The 13,080-nt window shown below is 35.9% G+C and overlaps 1 protein-coding gene across 1 annotated transcript; it reads right to left on the minus strand.

Annotated features, from left to right (window-relative positions):
- Positions 1-120: 120 nt before the first annotated feature.
- On the minus strand, positions 121-12,465 carry ppil2 (peptidylprolyl isomerase (cyclophilin)-like 2). Its single transcript, XM_058070211.2, has 20 exons — positions 12,318-12,465; positions 12,068-12,117; positions 11,885-11,930; positions 10,868-10,930; positions 10,699-10,750; positions 10,550-10,601; positions 9,575-9,666; positions 8,795-8,884; positions 8,630-8,705; positions 8,388-8,548; positions 6,979-7,054; positions 5,915-6,021; positions 4,254-4,343; positions 4,036-4,069; positions 1,757-1,874; positions 1,608-1,664; positions 754-826; positions 593-655; positions 383-531; positions 121-300 (listed from the first exon to the last, which is right to left on the minus strand). Exons 1-20 carry the CDS (start codon positions 12,347-12,349, stop codon positions 192-194), a joined length of 1,590 nt encoding a protein of 529 aa, XP_057926194.2. The 5' UTR covers positions 12,350-12,465; the 3' UTR covers positions 121-191.
- Positions 12,466-13,080: the final 615 nt, after the last annotated feature.

Here is a 13,080-nt window from a genome sequence, read left to right on the forward strand (position 1 = left end):
CACATACCTGCCCTTCAACTACGCCCATATAAGGAAGCCCGTTGTGGGACATCACAAAGGACCAGTTTTACCACGCCCCCTGAAACAGCCCAGCGTATTAAAGAAGCGGAGGGGCGGAGCTAAAAAGACACTTGTATTTATTGCGTCAGCACGAAAACACCGATGACCCGAGACGATTAAAAGGTTTGAATCTACCATGAACTGAAGTCTCCCAAGGTGGTCTTGCCTTTGGGCTTCTTGGCAGCAGAGGCGCTGGTGGAAGGTCCGTTGTCTTCCGCTTCTTCTGCGGCCGGCCGTTTCCTAGACGACACAGCAGCAAGAACGTCAGGTGTGCGTCAGACGGTCCCGTGATGATGATGATGACTGGAGCCGGTGTCCCTACGCCACGCTGGGGTTGATGTATTTGCCCACGCCTTGCTTGAAGGTCTTCGGGACCTGCTCCTCCCGGGGCCTCCTCACGGAGGCGCTGGCCTGCAGCTGCCGCTTCTCCTCCTCCTCCTTCTGATGCTCCTTCTCTCGCTCGGCTGCGATCTGAAACACGGAAACGTGACGTTACGTTCCTCAAAGCGAGACGACGGCGATGGCCACAAACCTCGGCGTCGGCCTCTTCGTACGGGTCCACGAAGACGCTGGCGCTGATGATCTTGATCTCCGACTGTGGAAGAGCCAAACGTGCACCATGACATGCTGGACACGCCTCAGCTGGACCTCCTAACAGGACCGTGGACTCTAGTTTTGGTCGTTGCTTCTTACCTTGGGCTTGTCCGTTTTAGTGTCGCTCTCCACGTTCTCCATGGCCGTCAGCGTTTCAAATCCGCCGACCACTCTGTCAATCAAAACACAGCCCAGTCTCACAGTCGCTAGCAAAACGACCCGACGCCATCAAGTGGCCGTCTACGAACACGACCACTGAGCAAATATGGCAGCAGCTTTACTGACATCTTCTGACCTCATAATATTATATTATAAAGAAAATCGACCAAAATATTTAAATAGTTTGAATAAAAAAATAATATATTAAAATATATGAATATATATAATTATATATTTAAAAATTATTATTTAAATAATATTTAAATAATATTTATTTATTATTAAAATATAAATATATAAAAAACAAAATAATATATAAATATAATGTTATAATAGTATATATATATAAACAAATATATAACAAATATAAACAAACAAATATAACAAATATATGAATATATATAAATATATATTTAAAAAATATTAAAATATAAATATATAAAAAAAAATAATATATAAATATATATATATTTTTTTTATAATAGTATATATAAATATATATATATATATATATATATATATAATATATAATAAAAGAAAAATAACATCATCTCAGCATAGACCTGAAATATGAGAAACAAAACAATTAAAAAAAATTGTATTTAGGGAATAAAGCCCAAATATTCCGAAAAGAAAATTGCTAAAGATTATTAGAGAAGCTGAAATATTCTTATCATTGAAAAAAAGCCAACAAAAATAGACCAAAAGAGTGAAGTTGATATTAATAACATGAGACAAAATATGTTAGCATATTAACAAAGTAGCCTTTCATGACTGGGGGGGGTCTGCTTTACCTTCCGAACACGGTGTGCTTCCGGTCCAGGTAGGTGCACGAGCGGAATGTGATGAAGCTGATGGGAAGGAAACACAAGTTACACCGAAGCAAAATCTGCACCCCCCCCCCCCCAAAAAAAAACTATTATGGATATGATTATAATCTTACAACTGAGACTTGTTGGTGTTTGGACCCGAGTTGGCCATGCTGAGGACCCCTCGGCCTGTATGGGACATGTTGGGACGGAACTCGTCTTTGAAGGCTTTCCCCCACAAAGATTCTCCCCCTGGAACACACACACACACACACACACACAATCATTTTCCAAGAAATATGTCAAAATATGACAAAGAAAAAGCTGTCATATAAACAAACAAAAAAAAAAAACTAGCGGAAGGGGCAAGAACATTTTCTGACAATAAAGTTGTCATACTACGAGGAAAAATCATGTGATTTTTTTTGAAGCCGTGATATTATGAGGAAATCATGTCATTTTAATAACATGACATTGAAATATTAAACAAAAGTGGTTGTAAAATATTATGAAAAACCAACAAAACTAAATCTCATATAGAAATGAATATACTGCCTACGCTGCTTTGTCGGTACAATCAATGTTGCTGAGAATACTTCACGGAAATATTACCCACAATAGTACACACAGAAAACCTGTTTACAACCTTCTAAATACACTAACATTAGAGCCCTCTAGACATTAAATAACACCCCTATAGTCACATTTAGACTCTTATTACCCATTCTAGTAATCATAATAAAAAGAAAGTAAAAACACAAAAAAACTGGTTACAACCTAGCAATTACTTAACATTAGAAACCCCCCGGACATGAAGTAACACCCCTATAGTCACCTCTTCACTGCTCTTAGTCAATATAGTAGCGACAACAAGAGAACATAGGACAAAGAAAAAGCTTGTTTGCAACCTTGCAAATACGATTGAACCTTATTAGAGCCTTCCAGCCGTGAAATAACACCCCTATAGTCGCCTTTGCAGCTGTCTAACATGAAATAACCTTTGGTAGACATAAGACACATAAGACGCAGACATAAGACACAGAGACAAGACACACAAGACACAGACACAAGACACATAAGACACATTAGACACAGACTCAAGACATAGACATAAGACACATACGTATACATAGACACAAGACACATAAGTCATAAGACACATGACACATAAGACACAAGACAGACATAATACACAAACATAAGACACAGACAAGACACAGACACACAAGACATAAGACACATAAGACACATGACACATAAGACACAAGACAGACATAACACACAAACATAAGACACAGACATAAGACACAGACACACAAGACACATAAGTCATAAGACACAAGACAGACATAACACACATAAACATAAGACACAGACATAAGACATAGACATAAGACACATGCGTATACATAGACACAAGACACATAAGTCATAAGACACATAAGACACATGACACATAAGACACAAGACAGACATAACACACAAACATAAGACACAGACATAAGACACAGACACACAAGACACAAGACATAAGACACATAAGACACATGACACATAAGACACAAGACAGACATAACACACATAAACATAAGACACAGACATAAGACACAGACACACAAGACATAAGACACACAAGACAAGACACATAAGTCATAAGACACAAGACAGACATAACACACATAAACATAAGACACAGACATAAGACACAGACACACAAGACATAAGACACACAAGACACATAAGTCATAAGACACAAGACAGACATAACACACATAAACATAAGACACAGACACAAGACACATAAGTCATAAGACACATAAGACACATAAGTCATAAGACACATGACACATAAGTCATAAGACACATAAGACAAATGACACAGACACATAAGACATAGACACAAGACATACATAGACATAAGACATATAGACATAAGACATATAGACATATAGACATAAGACATATAGACATAAGACATATAGACATAAGACATATAGACATAAGACATATAGACATAAGACATAAGACATAAGACATATAGACATAAGACATATAGACATAAGACACCACAGCTGTGTGTTGTGTGTCTGCTAGTAACTAAGGAGATGCTAGCTTTTAGCTTGTGTGTTATTTAGGTGGCTGCTCACGGGGGCGGGGTAGAATGGGCGGCACACGGCGCCCGCATCAAGCCGTCGCCGTGGCAGAGTCGAGGCCGCGGAGGGACGCACGAGGCGTGCTGCGTGTCAGGCGACACCGCGACACGCCCCCCCCCCCCGCGCACGTCGGCCCGAGTGCCCGCTCGCTATCGGCGTACATTCAGAGGCTGCCTCCGCCCACGTCCACGCGGCCCCCAAATAGGAAGTGTGAATAACTGAAGAGGGGCCGTGAGTGCCGTACTCTGGTGGTACTCTACCTGTGCCGGTGCCGGTGGGGTCCCCTCCTTGAATCTGCAGGAGCAAAAGTAGAATAGTTTCATGAAAAGCTCTCAACCTCTGAGGCTGCATGTGGTTTGATGCAGCAGCGCCAGGCCGCTAATTACACCATGCCAATGGCGGCCTCGGGGGCGGAGACTACGAGGGCCCACTGGCGCCGCCGTGGAAGCCAAGATTAGACCTTCTTTTATCTTCTTACCATGAAATTGCGGATGGACCTGTGGAAGACGGTGGCGTCGTAGTAGCCCTTCTTACACAGACCGATGAAGTTCTCCCCCGCTTTGGGAACCTGACAAGACGACACTCGGGGCTTTAGGATCTCTTATTGTTTACAGGGAGCTCAGCTTGCACCATTTTACACCTGACCGGACCTTCCATTGTGGAACAATAATTCATAATGGAACAAACAGAAAATGTTAACATTTATTTGGAAAAATTATTCCAACCAAATTATTCTGAGAATGCAGTACTGTATTAGAATGTATCATATGATATGGTATTATATTATATTTAATAAATAAAATTAATTCCAATTAGGCTGCTAAACATTATATACATAAACAATAAATGTAAATAAAAAACAATTATTATTATTATTCTAATATTGTTATTATTATTATTATATCCCAATTAAATATTGTACAAAATAATTTCATGTAATTATTTTCAAAATTCTACATCAAAAATATGTAATTACAAAATGTTTTAATTTAAGAACTTCTAAAAAACTATTCAAATGCAATGAAAAAATGAACACAACAAAATTCTAATTACAAAAATATCTATTTGCAAAATTAATGTCATAATTTATTTTTAAAAATATTCAAATGAAATATTCAAATGAAAAAATGTAAAAAAAAGTCAAATTACGTAAAATATGTAATTACAAAATGTTTTAATTTAAGAACTTCTAAAAAACTAATCAATTGAAATGAAAAAATTAATACATCCAATTTTAAATTCCAAAAATTACTGTCATAATTTATTTTTAAAAACTATTCAAATGAAATGAAAGTAAAAAAAAAAGTCAAATTACATAAAATATGTAATTACAAAATGTTTTAACTTAAGAACTAATATCAAATGAAATGACCAAATTAATACCCATACAAATTTTAATTAGAAAAATGTCAATGCAAAATTAATTTATTTTTGAAATATATTCCAATGAAAAGGAATTACAAAATTCTAATTACAAATTGTACAAATTAATTTTATGTACTAATTGAATGAAAAAATAATTCAGATTACATCTTAACAAGTCATAACTTTGAAGAATTATTTAGAATTTAAAGTATTGTACGGTGGCGTGTGGTAGTACATATACGAGTACACTAAAACCACTAATAAAACTAGAAAAAAAGAGCAGTTGAATTAATACATAAAGTTGGATTTCTGGAACATACAAACACATACATATATATATATATACATATACATATATATATATATACATATATATATATACATATACATATATACATATATACATATATACATATATACATATATACATATACATATATACATATACATATATATATACATATATATATACATATACATACATATACATATATATATACATATACATACATATACATACATACATATACATACATACACATACATACATACACACATACACATACATATATATATATATATATTTTTTATTTATCAAAAATGCTGACGTAGAATAGCAAAGAGTCCGGGGGAAGCGGGGCTCATTAATTCCTAAACGGCAGGCCACAAATAGATCTGGGCGAGGGGGAGGAAGGGGAGGGGCTAGGGTTGACAGGAGTCTGATTGGACGGCCGGAAAGTGTAAAGTAAGACTCCTCCTACACGTCCACCTTACCTTGTCACAGTGCAGCTCCAGGTTCAGGTCTCCTTTGTTGGTGTGGAGGCGGACGTAGCCTTTTTTCCTCACGTAGCTGTAACGCACCGTGTCGTCTGCGATGGCGTCTGCGGCACAAACACACCTTAGGTTACCTTTAGCGTGGACGTCCGCCCCGGCCCATCGCATCATCATCACAAGCAGACAAAAATAGTAGAAAATTGAAAATTTATATAATTTTTAAATATTCTTCTAAAATATATAATCCATTTTCATCAATCCATTTTTTACATTGACAATTAATATAATTTAAAAATATTCTTCTAAAATATATAAACAATTTTCTAAAAAAAAGTCTAAATCATAATATTGAATGGAAAATTTTTTTTATTATTTTTTAATAAAGTTGTGATTTTTATTTCTAATTTAATATTATGATTTTGGCATTTTTTAGTGAATTATATATTTTAGAAGAATATTTTTAAATTATATTATTAATGATATTGTATTTAATAAATATTTCAAAATAAAATTAAAAAAATATGTTATGATCGTAAATTAATAAAGTTACAATTTTTTTAACATTATTAATAATATAATTAAAAATATTCTTCAGAAATATACATTACATTTTCTAAAAAAAATGTCTAACATTGATTAATAAAAAATTTTAAATATTAATTTATGATCATTACATTTTTTTATAATGTTTTATTTTGACATATTTATTATATAAAACATTAACAATATCATTTAAAATATTCTTCTAAAATATATAATACATTTTCTAAAAAAAAATTCAAAAATCATAATATTTAAAGAAAAAAATTAAGTTGCGATTTTTATAAATTAGGTTAGGGACAAAGTTATATTATTGGAGTAAAGTTCTAAGATTATGGCAATAAAAGGCCAGAATATTACCAGAAAAACATTGGCAAAATTACAATAAAAACAACAGAAAAGTGGAAAAACACAGCTGTTATATTATGAGAATAAAGTCAAAATATTGAGAAATGTCATTTTATGAGAATGGTGTGTGTGTGTGTGGGCGGCCTTATCCAAACACGTGTCAGATGTCGACTTGCCTGCTTGGTGTGTGGTGGCGGGTGTCATGGCCGTGGACGTGAAGGAGGCCGCCACCCTGCCTGTGGAGTAGTGGGCCTGGAGGACACACACACACACACACACACACACACGATAAGATAAGACGGAGCTGTGCCAGATGAGAAACACCCCCCCCCTGACCCACATACGCCATATTCCTCTCCCTGGCGCAGCAACACGAGACGCCGCACTCGGGAAAGTGGGAGGGGGGGGCATGGGGGCAAACAAGGCCACATTCGACTGTTACGCGTGGACGAGGGCGGCGGCGGCACCAGCGGGTGTTCCCGTTGACACACTCGAAAAATATATAGCAAGTAAACTTGAAATATTAAAATATTAAAGAATGACATCTTGTTCAATTTAAGAAAATTAACTTGAAAATATTACAAGAAAATTTACATTAAAGGAAAAAACTAATCAGCAGGGATTTTATTAAATATCTTTAAAAAAAACAAATATGTGGTGTAAACAAAACATCATTTGATGAGAATAAAAATATGGGAATATTAAGAGACATGAAATTAGGTTTTGGTCCAAATATGACAGGAATAAAAGTCATAATTATAAGATGATGACTAATTCATAGATTCAAAAATAGTCATCACATAAACACAAATTTTACAAGAATAAAGTTGCATTCTAAAACGAAAAAAACTTAACATTTTATGAAAATAAGTCTTACGAGGAAACAATGTCATTTTAGTGACATCGAGGTAAAATATGAAAGAATTGTGTTCAATAAAAGTTAGAATACAATAAGAAAGAATAGGAAAATTTACACTACATTAAAAGGGAATAAAGCCTTAATATTAAGAACATAGAGTCAAAAGTAAAAAGTAAAAGTAACTATATGAGAATAAGTCAGAAAATGATGAAAATAAAAGAAATCAATGAATAAAAACAACATGGTGGGAAGTTATAATCTGACAAAAGTCAAGTCTAAGGCAAGTGATGCCATGGTGGTGAGGAGAAGAAGAAGAAGAAGAAGAAGAAAAAGAAAGAAGAAGAGTAAATAGTTGTAATAGGTAAAAAATAAAGCGGTAGAATAAAGAGCAGCGAAAGCACCAGGCAGCCAGCTCTAGCAGTTGTTGTGTTTGGCTCCCTCCAGCGGACGCAGCGCACATTGCAGCCTTTCCAGGATATTTTCTTTTTTCTACTCTATGCTACTAAAAGTTTTATCTTCAGATTTTCACTTCATTCTCATAAAATTCCCATTTTTTTCTATTTTTGCCGTTTTCCCCCAGCGATGTCAACATTTCTCATATGACTATTATTATTATTCCAGTAATGTTTGGACTTTTATTCAATAATATGACATATATATTACATTAATATTACAGCCTTATGCTACCAAAAAAGGGGGCCAATAAAAAAGCATGCGTGTCCTTACCGTGTTGAACTTGTCCGTCTTCTTGGCCTCCGGCTCCTTCATGGTGGAGGCCAGGAGCCGGTCCCCTTTGTAGTCCTTGTAGAGCTCGGCCAGGGTCTCCCTGGTCTCCAGGTTGGTGGTCTTGAGGTGGTAGGAGGGGTCCTGCTTGGCCTTCTCCTCGTCTGGAAGGGAAAAGCGTGCGTCAGTGTGGCAGTGCCGAGACCCCAGGTCAAAGCTGGTTTCTCGGCAGGGGGAGGTCTCACCTGGATCGGGAACTTTGAGTTCGTTTTTCACGTGGAAGAAGTTGGCCACGTTGAACTTGTCCAGGTTTGTGGGATCCTTGGAGGGAGGTGGGGGGGACGGAGGAGAAGAAGGGGGTCACTTTGACTGGCTTGGAGGTGCAAACGGACAAAAGCGAGCTGAGCCACCTGAAGCGTGATGATGTCTTTCCGGGTAAAAGCGTCATCGCTCAGCAGATCTTTGAAACTTTTGGGCTTGATGTTGAGCTGCTCCACCGCCTGAAAAAGCATCACGTGGATCAAGTATATTAGGTGGGGGGAAAGGTACGATATCACGTGGATCAAGTATATTAGGTGGGGGGAAAGTACGATATCACGTGGATCAAGTGTATTAGGTGGGGGGAAAGGTACGATATCACGTGGATCAAGTATATTAGGTGGGGGGAAAGGTACGATATCACGTGGATCAAGTGTATTAGGTGGGGGGAAAGGTACGATATCACGTGGATCAAGTATATTAGGTGGGGGGAAAGGTACGATATCATGTGGATCAAGTGTATTAGGTGGGGGGAAAGGTACGATATCACGTGGATCAAGTATATTAGGTGGGGGGAAAGGTACGATATCACGTGGATCAAGTATATTAGGTGGGGGGAAAGTACGATATCATGTGAATCAAGTATATTAGGTGGGGGGAAAGGTACGATATCACGTGGATCAAGTGTATTAGGTGGGGGGAAAGGTACGATATCATGTGGATCAAGTATATTAGGTGGGGGGAAAGGTACGATATCATGTGGATCAAGTATATTAGGTGGGGGGAAAGGTACGATATCACGTGGATCAAGTATATTAGGTGGGGGGAAAGGTACGATATCATGTGGATCAAGTATATTAGGTGGGGGGAAAGGTACGATATCACGTGGATCAAGTATATTATAACCCCCCTCACGTCCCCCCGCCACCCACCTCGTAAGAGAAGACGTTGCCGGTGACCTTGTTGGCAACGATGTGGGAATTGTTGGTGAAGACGGAGTATAAAACAGGACAGTGATATTTCCCTGCAAAATATGGACATAAAAAGAAAATCATAATTTCAATGACAATCACGTTTTATTCTAGAATGGATAGATTTTATGGAAGATAATGAAAATATTGTAAAAAAGTTGTATTCATTTTTTCAAGGTTATTTACATTTAACAAAGAAATATCAAAGAAATCATAGTCAAAGAAATATATATTTAACTATTTATATCAAAACTATCTGGAATATTTACATTCAAATTAAATAATTGCAATTTTTTAACAAATGTATAATTTAATCATCCAAATCAATTTGTGCTGAGTGAAAACAATTAGTGTAATAATTATTTTAAAGTAAGAATTCAATAATTATCAGTTATTAATCCATATTATTTTATATATTATATAATTATAATTATTAATATAATTATATATTATAATTTTGATTATTAATATAATTATTTATAATTTTATTGTAAAACATTAACATGAAATTCATAACATAATATTCACAATACATGGACTTAAAATTAAAAATACATATTTAGTTACAAACTGAATTCCAATCAAATAATGCTGAGGGAAAATAATGAATGTAATAACTATTTAAAAGCTAAAATTCAATAATCGTCATTTATGAATGCATAATATAAATATTATATATTAAAAGTTATTCATAATTCAATTGTAAAACATGAAATACATAAAACATGGACTTAAATTTCCACAAATAATGTGATGAGAATTCCAATTCCATTTAAATAATGCTGAGGGGAAATAACGTCATAATTATTTCAAAGTTACAATTCAATAATTGTATATAATAAATGCAATATATCAAAGAATCAAATAGTTATATATATTTTTTTTTTTAAGTACATAGTAGTACATAGAGTAGTACGTGTCGACATTCGTGTTTACCTTCGTTGTTCTTGGCGAAATTGAGCTTGACGAGCGACTTTGCCTCCAGTTTCTGTGGAGGACAAAACACAAGAGGTGCAGTGCAACCGCACACGCACACACACACACACGCACGCACATACACACACACGTAACATTTGTTGCGTTACCTCTCCAGATATGGGATTAGTTCCGTACTTCTTGATCCATGGAACAATGCTCCTAAGAAGCAGGGGCGGAAAAATGACATGAGGAAATCACCAATAATCATCAATAATCATCAATAATCACCAATAATCACCAATAATCACCAATAATCATCAATAATCATGGACTCACAGCAGGTCAAAGACGATGCCGTCGGCCGTGCAGACAGGATACGCAAACGGCTGAAGGGACAAGCTGAGGAGTCAAAAGAAGAACCACTGACTTGATTTCTCTACCATGTAATGTCCCTCTCATGTACGCCTCCCTGATCCTATCCATCCTGGTCACTCCCGTCCTCATCTCTGCTACCGCCAGTTCCGCTTACTGTCTCTAGACCAAACAACATGGCTGGTCTCACCACAGTTTTGTATACCTTTCCTTTCATTTTAGCTGAAACTGTTACTTCCGATTCTCCGCCTTCTGTATCTCTTCTCCCTGTAACCTCACTCTTCCACTCGGGTCCCCCTCATTCACACACATATACTCCGTCTTTGTTTTTTTTCTAATTTCTTTTGTTTCTCAAAATATTGCTACTGTATTTTTTATTATTAAAATAACATTCAAATTATTTCAACTCTATGCTACTAAAATGATATTATTTTTCTTCATAATAGTTCCACTTTATTGCCATAGGTTTTTCTCTTAATGTTTGCATAAGAGGAAAAATGAGGACTGAAGGACCAAGAAAAAGAACAGAATGAGGATGATGACGGTGATGGGGATGACGAGCGTGATAAGGATGAGAATGACAAACTTGAGGGCGATGACACGGGCGGGTGAGGATGATGAGAATGATGAAAAGGATGAGGATGATAAGTGTGATGGCGTTGACGTTACGGGTGTGTGAGGGTGATGAGAATGAGTATATTCAAGATGAGGGCAATGAGGATAATGACGGTGATTAATGATGAGGATGATGACAATAATGAGTATTTTTTTAATTTAATATTTTGTAAAATTCTTGTAAAATTACAGCATTTTAAAAAAATTCTTCTGTATTTTTATACGTTTTTTAATTAATTTTTATTTTTGGGTAAATTACAAAAAAAAAACTTTTGGATTTTTCCATGTTTGGCGGGTTTTAGGTTTGTGAAATGCTATTTTTAGAAAGTGTGGCGGGCCACCAAACAGAACAAGGTGAGTTCTCACCTGCAGTGATCAAACGGAAGTCTTCTGAAGTTCGCCTGTGGAATTTCTGACAGCCAAAACAAAGCAAAGCTTCAAAAAGACTCCATAAAATAGATACTAATATGTCTTGTACGCTTTAGTTAGTTGAGCCTGCCATGGATGTTATCACCACAGGCGTGATGACCTTTTATAATCTACACTTACCTGCTCGTTTGCCGCCGTAGAAGTTTGTGTACTCTGTAGATGTAATGTACCTGTGTAGGTAAAAAAAAAACATACATATGTACATTTATTTGTATATATGTTGGAACTGGCACAAGTTGGCACGGAAGCGAGCTGTGAGGTTTTAGCCTGCTAGCATTAGCCTGCTAGCATTAGCCAGTGAAACTACCAACAACAACAACAGTAAGCACGTTTTATGCAATGCCTGACGGTGGCGATAAGTTAAACTTACATTTTGTCTTTTTGATGCTGGCGCTTCCCCATGTTGACGTATTATTTGCGCTAAACTGTAAGCGTTCCTGTTCCTTTTATTGAGAGAATCCTGGTGTTTATTTTCTTCTTCGTTTTACCGGAAGTGCGCTTGGGCGCCCTCTTCAGGCTAAAATACCAACTACTACTTCCGCCCAGTAGGAAGAAGGAGTACATAGTTGAGCCAAGCGATGTACAACAAGGGGCAGTATAACTGTCAACCCTCCTGTTTTCAATAGGCAACTATTTGTATTTACAATTATTTACCCTTAGCAGCCCACTTTTAATAGTTTCCGGTATTTTTACTGAGAAGCACAGCTTCCGGTTCGCTCGGCAACACTCGGGCAACATCGGCGTGCAGTAACCGGAAAAGACAAGCCTTCAATAAAATTAAAATTAAAATTAAAAAAACGTAATTACGTAAATAAACGTAAATAAATACATTTAGTAAAAATAGAAATAGTACATGAATTAAAAATGTAACATTAAATAAACAAAAATGAAGTAAAGCTAAAATATATTACCTAATTATCACACAATATATTTCCTATGTATTAAATACATACTTAAAATTGCCGTTCATGTAAGCAAAAAGTATGGAATGAATGATTTAATCATGTGAATTAAGTTAAATTAATTTAATTAAAATTATTTGAAACAAAAATAAAATAAAATATAAAAATTTGGAACAATACTAAATTAATTAAAAAATATACATTAGCTATGTTAATTACAAAATCATTCCA

Source organism: Doryrhamphus excisus, linkage group LG3, assembly GCF_037039965.1.
Source record: "Doryrhamphus excisus strain RoL-2023G ecotype Guam linkage group LG3, RoL_Dexc_Guam_v1.1, whole genome shotgun sequence".
NCBI classification, from domain to species: domain Eukaryota; kingdom Metazoa; phylum Chordata; class Actinopteri; order Syngnathiformes; family Syngnathidae; genus Doryrhamphus; species Doryrhamphus excisus.